Source organism: Sphaerodactylus townsendi, unplaced genomic scaffold (genome assembly GCF_021028975.2).
Source record: "Sphaerodactylus townsendi isolate TG3544 unplaced genomic scaffold, MPM_Stown_v2.3 scaffold_18, whole genome shotgun sequence".
NCBI lineage: Eukaryota > Metazoa > Chordata > Lepidosauria > Squamata > Sphaerodactylidae > Sphaerodactylus > Sphaerodactylus townsendi.
In genome coordinates, this window is record NW_025950341.1 from 1,876,730 (window position 1) to 1,902,643 (window position 25,914).

The 25,914-nt window shown below is 44.5% G+C and overlaps 1 protein-coding gene across 3 annotated transcripts in view; it reads right to left on the reverse strand.

Annotated features, from left to right (window-relative positions):
- Nucleotides 1–25,914, reverse strand: part of HMCN1 (hemicentin 1) — a 414,195-nt gene that overhangs the window by 274,122 nt on the left and 114,159 nt on the right. For 2 of the 3 annotated variants that reach the window (XM_048482503.1, XM_048482502.1), the window contains exon 1: nt 7,764–8,486. The exons of the other annotated variant lie outside the window; for it this stretch is intronic. In XM_048482503.1, coding sequence (XP_048338460.1) covers nt 7,764–8,061 — 298 coding nt within the window. In that variant the 5' untranslated portion in view covers nt 8,062–8,486. Of the gene's footprint in view, nt 1–7,763; nt 8,487–25,914 lie in introns of those variants that run through there. 3 annotated transcript variants of the gene reach the window in all.

Sequence of the window (25,914 nt, forward strand, 5' to 3'; positions counted from 1 at the left end):
ATCTGTGCAACACAGTAGGCTTAGTGACTTGATAGCTATAGCCTTTAACTTCTAGTGTTATTTTTATACCCAACCTTCTTTTATGTGTTTTACCCCCTTTAGTGCTTATGCTTATTGTTTTAATATGTTTTATCCTTGATGTACTGTCCTTTATTTCATTGATCTTATACTGATCTATGACAGTCATAAAGGCTTGATTTGATAGCCCTTGTAAGGCATGCAGGAACTCTGGTAATAGATCAACATAGATGGATTCCGCACAGCATATTTATAATGAGTTGCAGTCATTATAAATGAACTCGTTTTCCTTTTTTCCATTTGCAGGTGTGCCATTTACACAATCAGGAAGTGATTTGAGCCCACGAAAACAATTTGTGTTGTTTTCACACCTTTGCACAAAAATGCTTCTGTTTTTTTAAATTTTTGTTTATAACACATGCATAGCTGCGAAGGCACATGGAAATGAACCCTGCAATCATGCCAATTGTCTCACAATCTGATTGGCTGTACCTGCGTAGCTTCTCATGTTCAACACACAACATTTTAGAAAGAGAGAAAAGGGACATCTCATGCCTATTGTATTCATGTGGGATTTAGGGGAAGAGACCTGTGCAAAGTTCTTCCCCCAAAAGCTATATTTAACATCCTGAAGATGTTACATTTATGCAGTGTGGAATCCACCGTAGCACACTAGAAGAGGAACTTGTTGGCCCATTAGCTGCTGCATGTAGGCATCAGCAGTGCAGTTGGCCAAAGGGTAGACCTGTTGCATTCTAAACTAATAGTCGCCAGGAAAATATAAAGTGTCCAATGGGCTTCATGGTCATACAAACTTTAGGCCACTTTCTCAGAATAACAAAGTATTGTTTCTGTTAAGACAAGGCTGGGCTTGGTTTGGCTATGCTAACACTTGCCTTTGCCTGAGGACTGTGAATCTTAACTCTGTTATACAAAACCAATGGTGGAATTCTAAAATTCCAACCACTGGTTCACCCACCCGGGCCCTCCCCAGCTGCATACCCATGCCCCCGCCGTGCCCCCCACTGCCCACTTACCTGGCTGCTGTGCTGCATCAGTTGCCTACCTTTCCAATGTTGGGCGGGAAGGCAGCATCTATGGAGGGACGGCTGTGGGGGGACGGCAGGATGACAGCCAGCTGCCAATCAGGCCATGGATCTCTGGGCCAGCCGTGCGGCCTTCACTTCAGGGAGCCTGGTCCAGCAGTCCTCCCCCAAAGAGGCGCAATAGGCAGGCAGCCAACCCCTGGTGTGGCCTTCTCTTTGGGGGAGGGCTGCTGGAGTGCCAGCAGGCCTCAAAGTGAGGGCCACGCGCGCAGACGCCCTGGTGGGATTCCAGCCGGTTAGCTACTGGTTCAGGAGAAACAGTGCGAACCGGCTGAATCCCACTTCAGTACAAAACCCTTTTTTCTTCTTGTCATAGTTGGTCCAGTGAGAAAGGAAGCAACAGACAGGTTGGTAAGACATTAAGTCTTTGCTGCATAGGGGAGGCCAGTGCTCGCCATAGCAAGATTTCTTTTATAGACATTTTTCTGGAGCCCCACTTTCACTTCCCACTCTCTTTGCAGCAAGCAAAACCACTTAAAGCACAATTTAAATCTTGATTTGCTGCCAAAGTGGGACAGACTTGCCAGTGGGCATAGCTTTGCCCCAGACCTCTTCCCTCTGTCCATGGTCAGCCTTCCCACTTTCACACAGCGCTTTACCTTCCCTCTCATTCCCTCCGGTTCATGCTATTGGCTCTTTCCTGCTTCCCTAAATTGACCGGTCAAGGGATTGATAGATCGGTCTCTCATATCAATAGGGGGAGAGGAAACCCTCCCCATCTCTATCGAAACATTTGTGTTCAGTCTCTCCTCCACCAACACAGCCTTAGCAAAGCACAGCCTCAGTTTCCAGGTGCCCTGGAGCCTTCCTCCTCACCACCCTCCATGCTACCGGCTCCTTCCTGCTTCTCTAAAGTGCACATATTGAGAGATCAAGAGATTGATCTTTTGATAGAAAGGAGCAACAAAGAGGTTTTTTGCAGGGAACAGTATAAGGCATCTTTTTTGTTCCACCCCACCTCCCGTGCTCTGCTCCCCCCCCCACCCTGCAATGGCTGAGATGGCTTTTAAATCTTTATTTCAGGCAAGACTCTGTTTTAAAACAAGTCTCTCTGCTCTCTTCTCTTGCAACAGCAGCAGAAAGAGTGGGAGGGGAAGGGAAGGGAGTAAGGGAGAGCATATCAGCTCTGTGCCTTTAAGGCTGTTGATTGGCAGAGTTAAGAGAACCAGCAGAGTTCAGCAGACAAACTATGCTGCATGCAGTGGGCTGCCTCCTCATGTGTAAACAGAGAAATGCAAGGAGAGCCCACTACCAGCCTACTTTGCAGAGAACAGGCTCAACATAAGTGTTCCATGCATGATGGGCCACAGTGTGCCTTTTCAGCAAGAATCATTATGCCACCAGATATTAGACTTCTGCAGTTAACAAGGATCCAGGTCTTTCACCTCACCTGTGCCTCTTAAAGGAATATGCTGGTGTGACAGAACTAGCTTCATTCCCACATTCACTCCATTATCTTCTCTGAGATGATATACCCCTTCAAAATCCCAGCAAACCAGTTTCATTAGAAAATGGGCATGCAAAGGGCTGCAAAGGCCAGAGGGCAAACTGTCCTGCGGACCCAAAAGGATAAGGATCCCCCAATGAATCAATTAGGATTCAAATACTTCCAGTTTTGAGAGTTAATGGGGTAGGGAGCCAGCTGACCAGGCCCACTTGGGGTTTGAGTAGAAGAGGCATGTAGTGAAACAGGGAGCCCAACAGCCTACCTAGTGAATAGGTATCCCTGGTTATTAATATATTAGACCAGTATTAAATGCTGTAGACTATATCCTGGCCTTGGCTGGGATAGGGCGGGGGTACAAATTTTATAGATAAGGGATAATGCATTTACTATGCCAGTAATCCATGTACTTAAATACTCTATATTATCTACTGAAAACGGAGGGGGGAGGACAATGACCTCACAATTACCTCTATGTGTCCTTGGGCAGTCAACAAAAACTCTTCTCATGTAAAGCTACAGCACTGTGACAATTCATAGCACAGCATGGCAACTCAAGGTCCCCTTCTCTGCCCATGGGAACATCACAAAGTTAGCCCCTATCTATGCATACTACAACTGCCAGCATCAAAAGGAATCTGTGTGCAAGAGAAGGCTAGAGTCAAAAGAAACAGATGGGGCAAGCCAGCTTCCTTCCATCACTTGCCACTAAAGGATGACAGCCACATAACAGGAAGGGGGGTGGGGGTTGACTCTTGCTGTTATTGCTGATCATCCATTCAGGGAAGGGTGGAAGAAACAGCTGCTCTAAACACTCTTTACCACTTATTTGTAATCAATTGTACCCACACTGTTTCCTATCCACAGAGATGTACTCATGTGCTGCTAGTTGAGGTCTGTTTTTTTTAAAGAAAGAAAGCAAATTCCAGGATACTCTCCATTTCTTGTGATTCCATGATAACTTTTCAATTGATTGTACACTCAACACTTGCATGCAGGATGCTAGAACCAAAGTTGTAGCATTCAATACACATCTGCAGACTCTTCCCCCTTGTAAATGACAATACTTTTGGAATTGCCTTACCCAATTTTGCTCCATTCATGGAATAGGACCAGTGTCCTCTCTTAGCCATTGCAATACTCATGAAAGTCATTTTCCATTTGAGTATCTGATCTCAGAAGACAGGCATCTTCAGTCTGAAAATGGCAGTAAAGCATCTATTGTTTGGGGGGATTTCTGTTACCAGCAGGCTTTCTGTTACCAGCATGCCTCTGGCTAAGCTGTGACTGGCTCGTAATAGTATCTTGCACTACCTTGCAAAGTGAACTCCTCCACTTCAATAAGCTCTGTATTTATCCTTCCTCCACTGAAACAAATGGGAAGTAATTAAGGGGAGGTCAAAAACCAAAATAGAAAAAAAAGGCAACAGCAGCCTTTGATCTCTAATCTTTTGTTGTAATGTAGTCTCCCTGTGCCAGCACACTTTTGATGTGCCATAGGATGTGACCCATCTTGCAAGGAATTTCTTTGTCAAATAAAAAAAATACCCACATACCACCTGCCCCTCCTACACAGAGAGCTTTAAACCCATTGACTTTAATGATCTTACAAGTAGTTGATTCAATAAGTATTTCTAAAAGCCATCCTTGCACTGTGATGATTTTCTGTATATCAGCATTTTGTGGAGTAACAAACAAAAAGTTCTTGATCTGGGGTACTTACAAATTGTTGATATCAGGGGAGATAAAGGGGCCAAAGGAAAGGAAGAGGCCAAGGAAACAAAGATGAGGTCACCCAGTAACCTTGAAAACCAGCATTATTCAGAAGAGGAGGAGGATTTATGCCTTCCCCTTTATCTCCTGTAAGGGGACTCAAGGCAACTTACAAACTCCTTCCCTTCCTATCCCCACAACAGACATCTTTTGAGGTAGGTGGGGCTGAGAGAGTTCCAAAGAATTGTAACTAACCCAAGGTCACTCAGCAGGCTTCATGGGTAGGAGTGGAGAAACAAATCCAATTCACCAAATAAGAGTCCACCCCTCTTGTGGAGGAGTGGGGGATCAAACCCAGTTCTCCAGATCAGAATCCACTCCTATTAACCACTATACCATGCTGGCTAGTAATGGACTAGGGTTCATGATACCCAGGGTCTAATCCCAGCTCTACCATGGAAACTCACTTGACCATGAGCCAGTAATTCTTCAGTCTAGCCTAACTCACAAGCTTGAACCTGTGAAGACAACATAAATGGAGGGCCAAGTCGTGTTGTAAGCCATTTTGGGTCCTCATTGGGTAGAAAAATGGGGATAAATGTCTTATTAATAAAATATTAATTCGTGGAAGAACAGGCATATGGGCCTCCCCACCCTAAATCCATCATTATTCACTCTACCATGCTGTCTTTCAAAGTAAATGGAAAGAAGAGCTGGCCTGTTCAGTCAAGGTCAGGGCCTGGGTGAATTTATTCAAGCCCAGACATGGTTATGTATGTTATCCAAACAAGAGTGTTGATGTCTCCTTCTGGAGCTGGGGCCAGATGCTGAAGTGAACCAAGCAAAAGATTTGTATTGACAAGGCAAAGTGCCTATTACTTACATCCCACTTACCCACGGCAGAGCTTCTATGCTCTCTGCCACTCACAAAAGATAATACTTGCACATTAGGGTGGCTAACACTTGGGGGAGGGGTTAAGTGATATCCAGGTGGATTGTGAATCCTCTGGGTCAAGAAGAAGGACTTGTGTGGAGCCATGCAATACCAACAAGTCCAAGATACAGCTCTGTGTTAAAAGGTAAATCCAGTTAATGTCTGCAGGTAAAGAAAATGGTCAACTCCCCCCAGTCAAGCTATTTTTTCAGTACTGCTATTTTTTCAAGGAGCTCAGGGTAGCGTGGTTCTCCCCTTCTCCATATTATCTCCATGTTTGCTAGGCTAAGACAGAGTGACTGTCCCCAGGTCACCCACTGAATTTGAAAGCAGAGTGAGGTTCTGTGTCTGCAGACATATACAGTCACAGTTCCAGATAGCTCACTAGGATAGGTTCTAGGACAGCGGTTCTCAACCTGTAGGTCACGACCCCTTTGGGGGTCGAATGACCCTTTCACAGGGGTTGCCTAAGACTCTCTGCATCAGTGTTCTCCATCTGTAAAATTGATAAATGTTAGGGTTGGGCTCACCACAACATGAGGAACTGTATTAAAGGGTCGCAGCACTGGGAAGGTTGAGAACTACTGTTCTAGGACATCAGATTCATGATCAAGCAATGAAGTTTCTGACATACAAACATAAGGTTGAAAATGGTTTGTAATAAAGTCTAAACACTGGGAAAGCCATTGACATAGAACAGATAGTCAGTAGTGTCATCCTAAGCAGAGTTACACCTTTTAAACTCATTGATGTCAATGGACTTAGGGTGGAACTCTGCTTTGGATGGGGCTGTTAATCATCTTTTAGGGCCAGGGTCATTCACAGCCATGCAGTCAACAATCCTCTGCATTCAAAATATATTTTGGCTAATTGGCAGAGTTAGCTTAGGTCACGCTTTTGTTTCTTAAGCTCTTGGGGTACTGGTAGAGCTGTAACGAGGGGAAACTGCGCCCAGGGCACACCTGTGCCCTGCGCCCCAGCCACAGCTATGCCTGCTTTACCACGCCTCGGAACGTTCACACCGTGCCCACACCACACCCCCACACCGGTGTGCACCCAGTGTGTCATGCACCCTCCACCGTCCCTTGGTGCTACGCCACTGGGTACTGGTGCGTTACCATCCTCAAAGAAGATATTCATTTTTACTTTTCCTTCTAACAATGAGTGATAACTTTTCACTATCAAAGTGTAAGTTACTGCACTCCAGTGCCTTACAAAAGGTATAATACTGTAGTTTGGGTAATATGCACATTGATTTAAACGTGGTTACTATGAAGAATGAGCAACTGAAATGTCTCCAGTTGACTGCCATAATAAACATAGCAAAATACACTGTTCATTAAAGTAGCCAGTTATTTTGAGTGACACAATGCTTACCATACAGTCATAGCTGGAAACAACTGGATTCATCAGTCCCCTAACACAACTGAATTCCAGATGTTTGCATTGTACTGTCTCAGGTGAAATGAGCTGCAGGAATGTCTGATTTTTCAAAAGGCATTAAGTGTTTAATTTGAGCACATTGCTGTACTTAGACTGACACATGCCCCAGCTTAGGGTATCAAGCTTTCTATATCCTCTTGGGGGTCATTCAGAGGATTTTGACAATGGAAGAGGAGAAAGTCCTAAGAAAGGGGATAGAAAACAGATGCTAGGGGGTGGGAGAGGAAACAGGAAGAATATGTATATAAACAGCAGAGGGAAAGAGGAATGCAGGAAGGAAAATGAGGAGAAGAAACAAAGCTGAAGCCCTCAGCAATAAAATCTGCATTGTATCCCAAGACGGACAACGCAACAAAACAGCAAGCCAGTACGGGAAAAGGTCAGAGGTCACAATTTTGGAGGATGTGTGTGTAATTACTCGGCAGGGTCCAGTGTTATTACCTTTGCTTAGAAAGGAATGCAAGAAACCTTTAATTGGGGTGGGGGGGAGCATAGGATTTACAATAAAACATTAGTAACGTTTGTTGAAAAGCCCTGTCTTTCTTTTCATGAAGATGAGCATCGCACCGAGGAATAGCTTGCAGTGAATCTCTCGGTGTGCAGGATAACTTAAAGATGCTTGCGACTCACAATTTATTCTGGAAGGAAACTCTATGTAAACGAAGCAGATACTTTACAGAAGATTTTGTGTTCCAAACCGCTAGAACAATTGTTCCACAAACTCTGTTTTGAAGCACACTAATGACTTGAGAACAATGCATTAATTAATGAAATAAAGCTTCCTGTGAATTTCTGGTCATGCCCTCTTCCAATCAGCCTCATAGGAGAGCAAATAATTCCATTGGGTACGGAGATGGACTACCTAGAGCTGGCTGCTGTGTCTCTGTGCAAGTAATTGTTCCTTATTTTTTCACTTTTGGGGCAATAAAACTTATGCTCCATTTTAATTCAGAAAAAGACCTCATTTCCCTTTCAACCTATCACAATGAGTGGATCCAAAACATATTCAATAGTTCTGAACCTGTGTATGTCTCAGCATATTCACATGTGCATGAAACATACAGCAATGCAATCAGTGAAATAGGGTTTGAAAGCATTTACTTACCTGGATCGTGGAAAGGAACCAAGGCAAAGTTGAAAAGAGGTCTCTTAGGTCTCTTCAAAGAGGTCTCCAGAATTTTGGATGCTCCCTCAATTACCTGCACTAAATCATCATACATCGAGCCGGTCACATCAAACACGAAGGCCAAAGTGGATGCTCCTTCTGGGATTTCGTCAGCAGCTGGTTGGGGCTCCAGCTGTACAGCAGTATCTTGTGCGCAGCCAGGAGAGCAGAGAAGAGCACAAAAGAATGATATATAGAATCCCACTGCCCACAGAGGGACCTTTCTGTGGGAATCCATTTTCCCCCCTTCTCTTCCCCTCTGGTACCTAAGCAATGTGCTCAGTTCCCCACTCTAAGCATCACAAAGTATCCAGTCTGGTAGCCAAAAGAGAGAGAAAAATAACATCTGTTCTTTTCCAAAGCAACAGTAATAGTCCTTTCCACACAGAGACAAATCTTTCAGTGGCTCTCAAAGGAAGAAAAGAGGCAGGGGAATGGGGCAGCTTTTTGCCTACAAGTTGCAAGCTGCTGGTTCTTCTTCCCTTCCCCAGTCTACTTGTCTGAGAGAGTTTGGCAGCCTCTCACCCACGGAAGGGGGGAGAAAGTCCCATTCATGTCCCCTGCACAGCTGCTGCTGCCGCCGCCGCCGCCGCCTCTGGATTCCTTGGCAAGAGACGGCACAGGAGGCTCTCAGAAGTTCGGCTGATGTTGGGAGTCTTTGGCTAGAGACTGGGGCTTCTCACCGCTGCTGCCGCTGCTGCTGAGAGAACAAGGAGTGGATGCTCGGAGCAGCTCGCTTGCTCATTGGTCGGCCCGGCTTCCCCACCTTTGCCTCCGAGGCCCCTTTTTAGGGTGACTTGCTAAAAAAGGTATTTGAGGTCACTTGAGTGCCACAAAAAAATCACTCAAGGCAAAATGCTTTCAGATGCAGTAATGAAAACAGGCACAGTGGTGATTTGTTACGCTGAGAAATATGAGGGGGGAATTTTTCTGACTTCTTTTATGGAGACTGTCTAAAACTACTTAAAATAATGGGTCTTCCTTTAGTAAGAAGGGGGTCTGGCCCCATCTGCCTCCAGTAATTTGAGCTCCAAGCTTAGAGGGAGAGCATACGCCAAGGGGCATATAAATTCCTCTGCTGCCATATCATGATAATCCAGAGCAGAATCAGAGGGTTGCAATCAGAGGGTATAGGTTTCAATTGATTATAATTGGTCAGTCAGTGTTCAGGCAGAACTGGTGGACAATATTCAATACATTTGCTGCATTTTGCAACTACTGTACACATGTTTACATGGACAGGCAAAGTGTCAGTTTGGGGTGTGAAATCCTCCTTATCTGCAAATGTTCTCACCTCCTTAGAGAAAGAAGCACATCAGAAGACCTTAGAATACCATATCCTCAGTCCTAAATCTTGACTGTTCCCCAATTTCTGGACCTGAAGATAACTACCCACAACCAACACTAAATGCCCTTTTAATTATTTATTTGCTGGATTCCTATACTTTTAACATCAAAACGTTCAAAGCCCTTTATAAAACCATTCAAAAAGTGAAAGCAATCATTTATGTATTTATTATTCCGATTTAATATCCTGCTCTTCCCACTGCAGTGAACTCAGAGCAACTAACAATATAAATAAAATACAATTTATATAAAATGTCATAAATACAAGTTATAGAAAATACCATACAAAGACAGTACTAAAAACAAATCATGGGCAAACTAATACACCACCACTCCCTAATTTAACAATGGAAAAGGCAGGGGCAGCAAGAGAAAGGGAAGCCAGCCAGCTAGACATCTCAACTCTGTTACTGTCCTCAACTATAGGCCTGGTGGAATAGCTCTGTCTTACAGGCCCTGCAGAATTGGGATAGCTCCCACAGGTCTCATTTGACTGAGCATTCCGCCAGGCTGGGGCCAGGGCCAAAAAAGCCCTGACCCTAGTTGAGGACAGTTGGACATTTCTCAGGCCAGGAACCTACAGCAGGTTGTTATTGGGAGAGCTCTCTATGGAACATATTGGGAGAGGCAGTCTCACAGATACGCTGGTTCCAGACTGTTAAGGGCTTTTAATATTAAAATTGGATCCGATATTACACCTGGAGCCATTGCAGCTCATACAGCACCAGTTGCACATGTGAGCTCCACAGTGTACTAGTACATGCAGCCTCATTTTGGACTAGCTGGAGTGTCCAGATGAGGATCAAGGGCAGCTCTGAATAGAGCAAGTTACAGTAGTCAGTTTGGGTGGTGAACATTGCATGGATCACTGACCGTTTCTGCATAGCACAATTATACTGGGTTACAATCAGTATCTTGCAATCTGGGTCTGTTTTATCCTGGTTTCTCCCTTCACATGGCTACTGTTTCTGTGAAGGAATTGAATGAAGACCCAGAGGAAATACTCCAGTTTGTTTCGGACAGGCCCAAGTCTTTTGTATTTACACCACAAGTGTATCTGCGCAAGCGCAAATATCCGCAGTGTCCCGCATTCTGATTGTCTGTTGTTTTTGGGCGGCAACTTGAATGAATGTCTCCACCCTGCCTTTTGAATCTGAATTGCTGGTGCCCGCCTTTACACCTGTTTTGTGAGCCAGGAGATTCTCTGTTGAACCTACTGAACATGGATCCAAAACCAGAGGCCAGAGGGGGTGCAGCTGCTGGGTGTGTTTGTGGCGCTGGTGGTGTACCTCCTCAGCATCATGCAGGCTGTGATTCCTCACCAAAGCTTCATGTATGCTTAGTGCCACTTTCACCAGGAAGAATTAAGATGGCCCAGCAGGCATCTCTTGCCGAGAATCCTCCTGCACTGAGGAGAGATTGTCGCGATGAGAGCCGAGGCACGTAGGATTTTGCCCTGGCAACCACCCCCCAGTCCCTTCCAGGCGATACCTCTCCCTGGTGCCTTGGCAGAGCCCCCACCATGGACCCCCAACAGCAGCATCACCACTTGTGCCAGCCATCACCATCTGTGCACGCCAATCACTCAAAACCACACCAACAGATTGCTGCCGACCCCTCCTTAACACTGAACTCAAACTGGCCATTTCCTGCCCAAGGTCTGATTCAGGCCATTGCCACCCCCACAAAAAGTCTGCGCTTCTGATTGGTTGATCCGCAGTGAGCGGGGGGAAACAACCCCCCCCTTTCCAGTTCTGTATAGGGCTCGGCTCAGGCCTCAACACAGCAAGCGGCAGCAAAAAGACCAATGGGGCACAGCATCACATCACATTCCCGCTCACATTCTGATATTTTTGTGAAAAATGAGAGACACCCCCCCCCCCCGTTATGCCCACTAACATTCGGCCCAAAGTGCACATATTTCTAGTTATGCGCTCTGAGCAACAATGCATGTACAGAAAAGAAAACGGGGCGTTTTGGGACTCCTGATTAACCAAGGCGAAATGGTACCCAATCGATACCATGAGCAGAAAATGTGCTTGGGGGAATGTTTCAGGAAGGGCGTGCTGCAACAGTCAGCAGCTCACCAGAGTTGAAAACTGACATGACATCAGGGGCGGAGATCAGGGGGACGGGTGGCGGGGTGGGGAGATCAGGCAACTGGGCAGGAAAAATAAACTGTTTCTGCTCCCCTGGTGTTTGCATGGGAGCAGGTTCACCACGGGATTTTTGAAAAGAATTGCCAAATTGGCAATTTTTGAAAAACCCAGGATGAGGGAAATATTGTGGGACAAACCCGCTTTAGGACAGGAACCATGCAAAATTGTTGGCCAAACCGGGAAATTTCCCTTGCTCAACCCGGGATATTTGGACCATGCAGAAATGACCACTGTAGCCAAATTGTAGCACGGATAAAGCACATGACCTGGTGAGGATGGAAAAATGCCAGACATTTGTAACCTGGACCTCCAGGGAGGCATCCAGCATCACATCCAGACTGCTGACTGACAGGTCGGATGTTGGCACCCAATCTCAGACCCTCTGCTTCAGCCAAAGGACCTCCACCATTGTTGGATTTAGCTTCAGCCAACTCTGTTTCATTCACCTCACCACAGCATCCAAACAACTGATCAAGTTGTTTGGAGCAACAGTTGGCTGGTCACTCATCAACAGAAACAACTGGATCCAAAACTACATTCCAGCTGGGCTTGAAGGTGCATATAGATGTTGAATAGTTAAACAATAAAGTTAAATCATAGTTAAAATCATAGCTAAAACAATAAAGATAACCCACTTCAAACAATTGTTTCATTAGACAGCAAATTAGACTACTTAGCAAAAGCCCAAAGGATGAGGAAATCCTTTGCCTCCTGCAGGAAATCAGTAAAATAGACAAATGAGACTCTGAGCAAGAAGAGACTCCACACTGTTGAAGCAGCTGCTGAAAAGACCCTCCCAATTTGGTGTCCACGTGCAGCTACAGCCCAAGCAATGGTCACTAGCAGATCTTAAAGAATGAGAAAGCTTACATCAAGCACTGGGTGCTCCAGGACTTTCAAGCTCAAAACTGGCATAGGGACCAGTGAGAGCATAAATGGCACGTACTCACTCTTATTCACATCTATTAAAAGACAAGTTGTAGCATTTTCGACCACTTAGAATCTTCAGACAGTCTTCAAGGTCAGTTCCATGTAGAACATATTACAGTAGCACAATCTTTAAGTTATCGTGGCAAGGACAAAAATGATCTTATCTCTCTGTACAGCAAGTAGATAAGGCTTGTGAATCAGCCCGAGCTGATAAAAGGGAGTGGTGGCCACAGGTGTTACCAAAAGGTTACATTATATGTTAGGATTTGTAACATGCTGTTTCTGGATTCCCTCAGCATGACTTTGACTGAGATAGTCAGACTTTAATTGTAAAGGAACACCTTTTCCAAGTGAGTGAGCTGCCAACTGCGATCAGGACCACAGCATATGTAGAAAAGGAAATTCAGTCTCCCTCCTGTGCCATTTTTTCAACCCAAAATGGCCCCTTGAGGTGGCATTATCCACCTGCTGGCATGCTGCATGGTACTGATGGGCTACATCTGCAACCCTGCTTTTTCCCCTACTCCATGGTCCCAATCCAACTTGGGGTGGGGAGCACAGTTGGAAAATGTATTCCTCTGCACCTGATGTCTAATCATCTCAATCAAAGTCATGTTGTAGTACACACAAACTGCACATTAAAAAACATAATGTGTAGTTTGACCCTAAGGTTCCAGAAGAAGAGTGAAGTCCACAAGGGCAGCCAACCTGTTAGGCAGCTTTAAGGACCACTGCCAACCAGAGGTTTGGGCTCACTTGATCACCAATGTTATGGGACAAAGTGTGAGGGAATTGCTTCAGAACCCAGAAGTAAAGAGTGATGCTCTAGGAACCTCCAATTCTCTATGGTCTCTATAGCAATGAAAACTCCCAGGATAAAACCAATGGAAAGGAACAATTCTCCCAACAGCACATTTTAGGACCTGTCCTTTAGGAAGGATCTGAACATACCCACCAGGGTATCCAAGACTGTCTCAATCTCAAAAGCTGGTTTGATATGTGATTGAAATGGACCCAAATCTACTATTATTTGTTTCACACGGCTTGAAATAGCATAACTAAAGAACTTCTGCTATGGCCATTTCAATTCCAATTCATTCTCAGAATCTGTTTTAATTTATGGATTGAGTTATACCCTTTTGCCTTCTCTCCTTCATTTCTTTTAAAGATCAACAATTGCACAAACTGAGTCTTAAACTGGCCCAGTCCAAGTAGGTCAGAAATCTACTGAAGGATAATGCCTGTCTCATTCTCTCCATCTTAGGGGTTTCAAGGAGGATTTGCAAAATGGTAACCAGTGCCTGTAACCACTTGGTTTGCCTTTCATGTATATAATTCTGCCAAATAGTGAAGACAATTTTTCCATGCATCAACGTTCAAGTACGGTACATAAAACATCACATATTCATGATTTTATTAATGACAGAAGTTCTGATTTGCGAGCGTTGCCAAAACCTCACTGAGTGAGACATCCACTGTGAACTCAATTGAGTCTGGCTATGTGCATGGTATTGCAACAAACAAGGACTGAGTGAAGTGGCAAAGAGACTGTTCCTTAAAAGGATAAAATATCCTTCAGTTTATAGAAGGTGTCTAATGCTAGACTTGACTGATTTCAAAAAAATGTTCCAGGAAATCCCCCAAAAGAGTCCAAGTCTGAAGATTTCTCTAGGAAAAGAACTTCAAATTCATTCAAATTAAGCCTTTGAAAAGTAGAGGTGGTGTTTACAATTAGGAATGAGTACAGATTCCCTGATGCTTTCTTTTATTGATTTAATACATATTTTATTTTGTGATATAGCCTGTTTGGATATTAATATCTACCACAAGTCTTCAAAATGCTCGAAATCCAAAATGTGTGAAATAGAGTGGGATCATACATGAATTACAAAATGTGTGCGCCCTCCCTCCAAAATCCTTCAAGAGGGTAAAACTGGATGAAGATTTCCTTCTGGTCAGATAAAGATGGAGTTAGCAGAACTCCAAAGAACTCCTCATGAATCTGCACACCAAATGGTTGGACTAGCCATCCCCCCAACACCTCTCCTCACCTCTGCTCAAATATCCAGAGACTACACAGTACCCACCACTCCACAGAGATTTGGTTTTGTTCTTTTATATAAAAAATGAGGGGGGAGGAATCATCCCCCTTACAGAGCATATGGCACCAGTGTCTCAAATGACTACACTATAGAGCAGGTCTGCTTGGAAGTAAGATTCATGTCATTGCCATGTCCAGGTTTCAGGGGTCCTGGGCAAACAATACCCAGTATCCCCCTCCTGCTCATCACCAAGATCTCCCCATGCTTCCTTTTCTACTCACCCACCAGCATGTCCCTGTGTCAGATCTACCCGCACTCATAATCATGCCCTTTCCCCAACAGCACTGGCTGGTGTATGTACCTCATAGCACTACTATTGCACCACTTCTCCAGGAGTACCACCACTGTACCATCCACATTAAGAATACTGTCACTGTGGCCAACAGGAGTGCTTCTACTGTGAACTGTGCACCACCCACAGGAGAGTGCTGCCACTGTGCACTACCACATCCATGCCAACCTGAATGCATGGGTGATGGAGTGCTTACTAGTTAATGGTCAGGAAAGGGAACATGGACAAGTGGTAGGGGAGGTGTATGTGTGAGGGAGTCAGAAAAAGTGAGCCTCACCAGACCTGGGAGCTGCCCACCATAGGTATGCTGAGATGGAGTCTGTCCATGTTAATCAATGGGGCCTACTCCCAGGAAAGATACTAACCACAGTTACACAGTACAGGAGATTATTGCTCAATCATTTGTCCCTGGGTCACCGGGCAGAGTGGGTGGGAATAGAAGCATAGCTGGGCAGGAGTGCGCCCAGGGTACATTCCGTGTTTTCCAACCCCCGGGGCCCTCCCCCCTCCCTTTCTGTTGACTGAAAACAGGCCAGGCTGGTGGGGTGGGCCGGGGCCAGGCCTGGTGAGGTGGGCAAGGGAGTGATTTTCACACACATCCCCTTTGTAGCTCCGCCACTGAGTGGGAGATATATATTCCATACAATAACACTGATTCTAATCAGAAAATCAAACTCTGGGGTGGTCTCATATCCTGGAATAGAGTGCTACTTCTTTTCCCATATTTTTACATTTTAAATCCTGTTTTTGTATTGCATGGGGTAGAGTTAAGGTGAGAAAGTGCACCAGCCCAAGGAAAATTTCTGCAGGAATTTCAAACCCATTGTCCCAGGTCCTAGTGTAGTCCAACACTCTAACCACTACATCATGCCATCTTAAGTTCCCTCTGTCATCATATCAGGCTGTAAGCAGGATTTTACCACTCATCAGTTTCACATGTATAGTACGCAACATGTGTCAAAGCAATCACTTTTATGGACTCCATCTGTAGCCGTGGAGCGTGATCCAGCACCACCACCACCCATAGCACTTATAAGTCCTACCGTTTGCAATAGGAGAGAATTACGTCAACTTTAAATTCCATTAAAATCAGTGGAACATGGAAGTGCTTCGCTTTTGAGACATCGCTCTATATGTCTCTCTGTCTCTGAGGCAGCAGCCGAAGGAGATGCAGACAGTAAACAGGAAAGCACCAGTTGCTCTACTCTTTCTCCCAAGTTTTGGCTTGTATTTTTGAAGTATTCTAGGGAGAAAACTTCCCCTTCTAACCCCTTTCCCCTTAAAGCAGAACAAGAAACTATGCAGGCTCTCAACCCCTTTATCAGCTGCCATTTCTAGAAGTAGAAAATAGCTGGAAAAGAAGCCGAAGACCACGAAAAGGTGATGTCTAAACTCTACTTATATTTCAATCTGTTTCAAACTGGAAATGGATCTTCTTTGAGTTTGCCCCAAAGATGATGAACTTTTGAAACTGAAATGCATTGAGTCATATTGGAGCATGTCTTTTTTTCTTGCCCTGCAACTTCTTTTTTGTTTTCATTGCTAGATGTAGCTTACTCTTAAGTGCATGTGATTTCTCGTAGAGTTGCCAGCAAATGCTGAGAAGTTTTGAGGGCAGTGCCTGGATAGAACAGGGAGGATGTCATGTAACATTCTAGGAATTTTTCTCAATGTCTATGGTAAAGATCATAGACAAGTTCCTAGAGCTTCAATTGTGGGGGCCATTTTTGGGGCAATTTTCTCTCTCTTGGTTTTCTTGAAAGAGGAGTGTTGGGGTCAAGGGAAAGAGTTTACCCATCCAGGGGCATAACTGACTAAAGCAGCACCAAGGGCTCATCATAGGCACTGTGCCCCCCAACTGCACCAGCCAGATTTGCCTCGACCCTAAACTCTACAGGGTAGTTTGACTGCGGAGCCACATGCCCCACCCCGATCTCCACATGGAGTTCAGAGTGACCATTTGCTGCTGGCCTCAGCTAGCCACAAGGCTTGCTAAGGCCAGCAGCAAACTGAGCCCCAAAGCTGACGGGCTCTAGTCTTATACTGTTGGCTTCACCCCCGAGTTCCACCTCCAGTCAGGCAGTGTGTCCCCAGGAAAAAGCACATGGGGCTCTAGCCCCCTCAAGCCCCCCCCCCCAACCAGAGGTAGGATCCAACCAGTTCTCACCACTTCTCTAGAAGTGGTTACTAATTCTTTCTGAGTGTCAAGAAGGGGTTACTAAAGCAACCTCCCTGCCCAATAGGGACTGGAGGTGCATGTGTGCGGCGGCGCCACTGTTTGAATCCCACCACCATCGGAACCTGTTATTAAAATTTTTGGATCCCACCACTGCCCCCAACTACACAAACTATAAATAGCAAATGGTAAGCCTGATTTATCTGCACCATGAGTAGCCAACAACTGGCAGTGAGAAATATAGCAAACATGCATGAGAGGCCTACACTTCAGGCTGCCTCTTCAATGCTGTGCCCAACTTAGCAGACCAGAAACGATACCAAACTAAAGTTTTCTTTGGGAAGAGAGTCAGACTGCCTCTGTACTGTAATGAAGAGTTGAGTGATGTTTTCTCCTACTTTGGACCTCATCAGCATTGCAATCTGACTTTATTTTTAAATTTTACATTTTGCCTCTCCTTAACAGTCCAACACATAACCCTAGAATATCATCACAAAAAACAACAGCATCAAAACAAAAAAGGCAAAAAATCATTATGAACTAACAGGCAGTCCCCTCCCCCCCCCCCCCCCCCAAAAAAAAAACCCTACAAGCAATTCACAAGGTTGACTGCCATTACTTTGGACTGTCTTCCATGAGGTTATAAAATCCCAGGATTCATTGCATAAGCCAATGGTTTTAAGTAACCTCCAAGTTTTTAAAGCAAGATCCTCTCTTATTTCAAAACTAAGATTTTGATCTTGGGCAGCAAAAAAAAAGGCTTCACTGTATAAATGGCAGGTCCCCTCACCTCCTTCCTGCTGCAGTCTTCTTTATACCCACCATAATCCCCCCCATTGGGTCAGAAGACCCCTAGGAACATCTTGATGGTCAAAGTGGGGGATGGATACAAAGAGAGTAAGAATCAGTGGAAACCACTACTCTTCCATGGGCAGAAAGGAAGACTAGGATCCAACCCGAAATCCAGAAGTCAGACTAAGCCCTATTGTTTGCCCATCAGTTGTGAATGTGGCAAGAAAGCTGTGGCACCACTTATTTCTGTTAATTTTTGAGAAATCAACAAACTGAAGTCCTAATATTGATCTTCAATCAGCTGCCTTCAAACTAGTAATTAGCTCCAGCATTCCAAACCTCATCACGTTGGGACTGGAAAATTAATCATGTAGGAAACTTCTTTTATTCTGATCAAGTTCTAAAGCCTGGAATTGGTTTATAAAAAACAGATGTTTACATTCTGTTTTTTCCCCTTTCACCAATGACATCATGAGAAGCAAGTATTTAAGCAGAGCTGTGAAAAATGTACACAGCAATCCCCCCAAACCATAGAAAACTGACTTCATCTGTAAAACTTCACAGAGAGAAAATTCAGCCCCGGGTTTGTTGAAATATACATGAACTTTTGGAAATGAAGGCACCAAAGCTGCATTCCAAATTTTCAAAAGAATTTGAAACTTGGGACTCTGGATTTTAGTCCAGCCTTTTGTAAGAGTCTTATGTTGCACAGCTTGCACAAATAGGACCTATTTTTAATGCTGGGGGGGGGGGGGGGACAAGAATGAAAAACAGCCATCTATATTGGTTTGCTCCCTGAAATCATCCACAGAAAATCTCTTAGAACCCATTCCTAAATTCCATTCCTTTGCAGTAGCACAATGCAGGATCAAGACATAGGCCTGCACTAGGAAAAAATGACATGTTAGACCATGGATCCAGTCTTGTGCTTCTTTGCAAGTTAAGGTCTATACTATAGGGTTGTCAGCCAAGGTCTGGGAGATTGGGAAGGGCAGGGCTTACCCAAATGGCAGTCATCAGCACTGCAACATCACTTCCAACTGCTTAACTCGAATTGCTGTCACCATATAGTGAAAAGCTCTAACAGTCACCTGAAATTCTATGGTACAGTTTTGGGTGAATCTTATAGCACCTCACAATGTGGTGACACCAGTTCTGGTTATGCAGCTGGAAATGATACCATGGTATCAACAGCTGCTTCCTTTTTATGACTCTTGTTCTGATAGTTTTATGATGCTAATTTTTCTCCTGTTGCCCTATGGAGCAGTGGTAAGGAGCAGAGGGTATCAGCCCATCAAGAACCTGGTCTAAAATTGTGTACTGTTTAAGAGATCAGCATGGTCCAAAATATATTACCAAGGTAGCCAGTCCTGCTCTTTGTGCCACCACCCCAGTAGGTGTGTGGTGAGAGATAATACTTTCTTGGTGGTGGTGCCATGCCCTCTAAAGCTTGCCTAGAGCATTCTGTATTAGTATTTATGCATCATTTATGTATTAGAATTTATGCATCAGGCTAAAACGTTATGCTCTCCAAAACTATAATTTTATCACATCTGCTTTCTCTGGTTCCTTTTTATGACTCTTGTTCTTCTGATAGTTTTATGATGCTAATTTTATGAACTGCTCCTCATACATATATGAGGATGGTTTTACTACTGATTGATGAGTTTTACTGAATTGTATTGAATTTGGTTTGGATGTATCATTTAAAATTTATAGCTTTGATTGTTTTGTTCTCTGTGAACAGGCAGGGCATCAATGACTTTCATAAATAAATCTCATGCATTGATGAAGTGACATGAAAACTTATGCTAGAATCAATTTTGTTAGTCTTTAAGGTATCACTGGACTCCATAAATAAATAACATTGCCATCCTAAGAACACTTTCCTGGGAGTAAGCACTACTGAATAGACCTAAGTAGAATTCTGAGTAGACCTTTCACAGCAATCTGATCAGATCTACTCAGAAGTAAATTTCATTATATTCAATAGGGCTTACTCCCAGGAAAGTGTTCATAGGATTGCACCTTAACAGGCAGTGGACTTAGAGGGGTATAACTCTTTTTAGGACTGCTCTGTAAATGTCTAACACAAACATCAAACACAAATCCAGAACCCAAATCAGGCAGAAGTCAGAGATCATTTCAAGAAATAAAATACATGACACAGTACAAAAGGAAATAGCCTTTTGTACAGTCTTGCAAGTGCAGTATAATAATACTAACTTTCCCTCAGATTGCTTAAACTACACAGCAGGATGCATCCACAAATGCTCCTTTCTCACAAGGCCTCTGTTGTGGCAAAGCAGTCTTAGCACGTAACTGTCATACTTGCAACCACAGATATTTAAACAATTTCCCTTCTCCTGAATACTGTGCATTCCCTCATACCTTCTCAATGACTCCTTCTCTTTCATTGATAGTGATCATTGTCTTCGTTTTTCCAAAAAATGTGTGGGGGTTTTTTCCAGCTTAATGCTATTGATACCATGGTGATATTTCTAAGGCTTCACATAAGCAGCGAAAATATGGTACGCATAGTCATGCAGTGGTCCCACAACACTAGCAATTGCTACACCAGTGCACACCCATGCTTTCTCAATGCAGTAACTGCATTAAAAGCCAAAGCTGATGCAATGCCAGCAGCTTCTGTCATGGTGCCCCTATCTTTATTTTAACCTCTCTGTATCCCACCCACAGAAGTCAGACGGGAGACAAACAGAGACAGAGCTTTCTCATTGGTGGTGCCCCCCCCCCCAACATCTGCCAACCACAGAGTCATCTTCAATTAAAAAAACTTTGTACTTGCCTCCTGCCTTGCTTGTAGAAGTAATTTCTATAACTTGTTGAGTAATAAATACCGGTATATGTTTGGCAAGGACACAATTTCCCTGTGTTATGCACATAGAGGAAATACTGTGCCTGAATGCTTCTCATTACACCTTTCTAAAGGTTATGCTCATGCACAGCGATGTAGGTATAGATCAGCGATCTGCAACATGCGGCTCTATAGCCACATGCGGCTCTTTCAGCCTTATACTGTGGTTCCGCGTTGCCTGGAGGTCGGAGAGTAGCGTGGGAGTGTCCCTCCAGCCCTCCAGAGCAGCACCCGCTCTGTCGGGCAGAGGGGGTTTCCCTGCCTGGCGCCGCTGCCTCCCAGCACTGGAAGGAAAGGTGAGTGCAGGGGCCAAACCAGAGGTGGCTCTGTGTGGAGCCGCCTCTCCAGCTCAGTAGATCTTCGGGGCCATGGAAAACGGGTCCAAATGGCTCTTTGTGTGGTAAAGGTTGCCAACCCCTGGTATAGATTTTATGGGGGGTGGGGGCGTGGCCACGCATTCCCAAGCCCCACCCATGGCCTCAGTGCTTATAAAAGCAGCTCTTCAAGGCCAGGGATGGCAGACTCCCCTCCCCCCCCCCGGCTGGACTCCCAGCCAGCTGCCACAGTTCCTTCTGCCCTCCCCTCTGGGTAGAGGCATAGCTAGGGAAAATAGAGCCCAGTGCAAAATCTGAATTTGGGGGGGGGGCATGGGCGGCCACTGTGATGCTGGAATCCACTCCCAAACAGCATCACTTTCAATGGTGTTTAAACTAGGGACCCCAGATTCCCCTTTTAAATCCATCTTAAAGGGAGAATCTGGGGTCCCCAGTTAAAACAACATTGAAAGTGATGCTGTTTTGGGGTGGATTATCCCCCACCATGAAACAGCATCACTTTCAATGTTTAAACTGGGGACCTCAGATTCTCCCTTTAAATCCATGTCAAAGGGGGAGTGGGATTTAAAAGGAGAATCTGGGGAAATTTGGGGTGCCTGCTGTCAGGGGTGCAATTGTTAAGCTAGCAGCACCAAACTTTCAGGGTATCTTTAGGAGACTCTCCTGATGATACCACCCAGGTTTAGTGAAGCTTGGTTCAGGGGGTCCAAAGTTATAGGCCCTCAAAGGTGTAGCCCCCATCTTCTATTAGCTCCCATTAGAAACAATGGGGGATGGGCTCCCTTTGGGAGTCCATGGACCCTCTGAACCACACTTCACCAAAACTGGGTGGTATCAGAAGAAGACTATTCTGATGATACCATCATGGTTTAATGAAGTTTGGTTCAGGGAGTCCAAAGTTATGAACCCTCAAAGGTGTAGCCCCCATCTCCTATTAGCTCCCATTGGAAACAATGGTGATGGGGGAACCCCTTTGGGAGTCCATAACTTTGGGCCCCCTGATCCAAACTGCACCAAACCTCCCAACAAATCTCTGAAACTTTGATGCTGCTTGCCTAAAAACTGCCCGCCCTGCAGGCCAAAAACCAAAATAACACTAAAAATACCAAAAAAAAAAAGCCACAAATGGGTGGCGGAGCTTTGGACATGTAATGGACGCGGTTTGAACCTGAGGAACCCCCCACCCCTTACCTACATCCTTGCTCATGCAGGGATCCTCAACATGGCACCCACAGATGCCATGGTACCCTTCATGTGTTTCCTGCCCCTCCCCCACTGGGTTCTTCCCAAAGCACCTCTTCCTCCAAGCAAAAGTCCACTTTGGGATTTCCACCCTCTTATTGTAGCAAGAGGTGCTCCATCAAAAAACCTGCTGCTCCCATCACTGAGGGATGAGTGGCTTCAAACCCCTAAATGTTTTGTGATGGTCTCTGTGGAAAGGAGGACCTGGGATGGTTAGGGAGGTGGAAGTGCCTTTGGCTGAGGAGCTATCAGCCCCTTGTGGATTGCCATGTCCTCTAGAAGATCAAGCACTGCCTGTCCTGGCCCAAGTGCAGTGAGGAGAATTTGGCCAGGCAGGAATTGGCTAGGAGGAGACAGTATCCTGCTTGGCCTACGGCAGGTATTAGGTGGGTAGGGTGAGGAGTGATCCATTCTGGATAAAATATTTTTATCAGTCCTATCTTATTCAGCAGTCTTGAAAATAACTTTGCTTTGTTCATGACAAATGTTGCAAAAACTTTTTTATTGAATACATTAGCAAAAATGTAAGGAGTGAAAGGAAAACTTCAGTATCTAGAGAGAACTGATTTATCTATGGAAAGCCTGCCTCAGACCACAAAAAGGAAAGGAGACAGCACTGAAAATGGCTGAATGACAGAAGGGAAGTCAAATTTCAAACCGGAGCCAAATGGAGAATTTCAACAGAAAAATGCCAGACATCTTTTGACATCATCATGTTCAAGGGCAGCTTCAAATATGAAGAGACACACACTAAACATACAAAAATTTCAAACCAATAAAACTATCACTTTGGCCTCTTCCATACATGCAGAATAATGCACTTTCAGTCCACTTTCACAATTGGTTCTGGTGGGTATTCTGGGCTGTGTGGCCGAGGTCTGAACACAGTGTGTAACAGACTTCCCTCTGTGATACACCTCTGAAGATGCCAGCCACAGATCCAGGCAAAATGTTAGGAACAAGATCCACCAGACCAAGGCCACACAGCCCGGAAAACCCACTAGAATCAGTTGAATCCAGCCATAAAAGCCCTCAACAATACACTTTCACAATTGTTTGCAAGTAGATTTTGCTATTTTGCACAACAAAATGCAGCTGCAAAGTGCACTGAAAGTGGATTGAAAGTGCATTATTCTGCATGTGTGGAAGGGGCCTTCGTTCATGAAGTAAAATAAAAACCAATAGATAATAAAAAAGGACCAAAAACATTTCATAACATACATTGCTATCTGATTAGACAATCAATACGTATAATCCTTCCAACTCTGACGCTCTTCTGTGAAGAGTTCTGCAAAACTGCAATATTTGCGAGAATCAGGATTCTTTTTCTGAAGAAGATCTATAAATACAGATCCATCTAAACCTAACTTCTGTCTCTGAAACTGTACGATGTACACACATTTAAGCAAAACATGAAAATTAAGGACGGGGGAGCAATTGGGGTGGGTGGGGAAGATATGCAGGGAAATTGAGGAAATTTCTGCCAATTTTCGAGCCACAATAAACCTGTGGTGGGGGGGGGGGGGTTAGGTGTATCTCAATATTACGGAAGCTGAACTATTAGACTCTTGAGGGTGCTTTTCAATTCTGCAAGTCTGGCCTTTCAATTGACTCCTTCCTGCAGTTTGAAACAACAGCAGTCCCCCTCTTTGGATAGGCTGGAAGCTGGAAGTTCAAGGAAGTCAGAAGGTTTAGTTGATTTGGCGTTCAGAAAAAAAATTAACAAACGTGGTATAGTGGAAAGACTATATAATGTTGCAATTGTTGAAGCTCATTCAGAATAACTTACTAAAAGTCCATCTTGAAAAGACATTAATGTATCCCCCAATGTAAAAAATGAAAAAATAAGGCATTTCTGGTGGCAAATATTCCATACTGCAGTAGCCCAAAAATCACATGGATTTATTTTTACTGGTTTCCACTTCCTCTCTTCCCTGACCCACAGAAGTTTCATATAAGTGTCATTGTGATTCACAGCTGGGGAAAATATGACTGCCTGGGGGTGTAAAAGAAAAAGAAGCAAATGGTTCAAAATATATTATATGAAATGTCAATCCACATTTTATAGGTACATAATTTTCCTACACATGGGGATTTTGATTAATTGTGCACGTTACAATTTCCGAGATGAAATCAATTATATATGAAAGGATCTTTTAGTTGTAACTCTGACTCCTCTGGAATGTGATCATTGGCACACTACAGCAAAATCAGAATTATTTTATGCTGATTAATTCTCACATGGTAAAGTTTAAAGATGGGGAAAAGGATTCCCACATTTTCTGTTGGTCAACCCAAAGCCAGTGCAGTCCAGAACGAAATGGGAGACTCTGCTTGCCTGCCCTGTTCTTCTATGATGTATATCGGTTGGTGGTAAATGTAAGCTATATCTTGCTCTGCATTGGGCTTCTGCAGAGGTAAAAGAAGAGCCATACTGTTTCACACTTTCTCAGAAGCCCCACATGAATGTTCCCCTCCGAGAAGGATGTGGGTGATGAGCAGAAGAGTTGGGAGGGGAGAGATTTAGAGAGAGAGAAATGTAATTAAAAAACCTGAAAACAACGAGACAGAAAAATCCTGTTACCGTGATTTGGTTGCTCCAGTCTTGTCTACTGGGAGAGAACACTACCCATGATCCTCCCAATATGCACAACTGCCCTTATATGAGAATACGTAATGTGTGGATTTTCAAGCTTTGGTATATGCGAATCTGTGACCTCCAGTGGTGGGATCCAAAAATTTTAGTAACAGGTTCCCATGGTGGTGGGATTCAAACTGTGGCATAGTGCCAATGGGGCTGGGCGGGGCATTCCGGGGGCAAGGCATTCCTGGGCAGGGCTGTGACAAGGACGAAGCCGCTGCGCCAGTCCTTGGGTGAGAAACAAATGCACGCAGGCACAGGCTGCCACACCCGCCACTGCACCTCCTGCTAGACTGCTTCAAGTTTTGCGCGCTACTGCTGAGAGGAGGGGCGTAACTAAGGCAAAAATCACGTGGCAAAATCACAAATTAGTAACCACCTCTCAGCACACACAAATAATTAGTAACCTATTCTCGGGAATGTGTGAGAACCTGCTGGATCCCACCTCTGGTACCCTCCTCAAAATTTGTGATTCCAATTGCACATACCAAAGCTGGAAAAATGCACATGGGGCCCTATTCACACAAAAATGGTGACTGCAACATCCAGAGCAACCAACAAGTTACGCTCTCCCAGTACATGATGTAGGAGTGTTCAAAATGTAATGACTGCAAATGGCTTTACCTTCTCTCAGAAGGATTGCAACGTGCAAAGGGCTCCATAAAAGGGCTCCTAGAAGACATAGGTCGATTCCCCACGGTCAATTAATCGTGTGATACTCATGCGAAATATCAAGGTTTCAGCAAGAACTCCCCACTGCTGAACTGCTGAACACAGATTCATCCTGGTTCTGGCGCTCCTTCTCTCCCTTATCACATGTTTTTAAAGAACCTGCATGGAAGTGCACCTTTTTTAAAAAACACGTGCCAAAGCTGGATGCGCACGCAGCCTTTTTTGTTTGTTTGTTTTGCACCAGTGGCGGCTACGTTGAAATGTGGCCACGTGAAACATGAATTCTGTGCCAACTGTAAGCTGAAACTAGACTTTTGTGCCAGCGCAGCTGCATGGGTAAAACGTGCCGAAAATGTCGAAGCCGTGCATAAACGCAGCTTAGCACAAAAAACCGCTACCATTCTATCTACGTATGTGCGTGGTGACGTAGCTGCACCAAAAAAAAGTTTAAAAAAATTTCTGCCCCAACACAGCCCAACAGCCAACCAGGACAAGGAAGAACAGAGCAGATCACGCATTCATGGG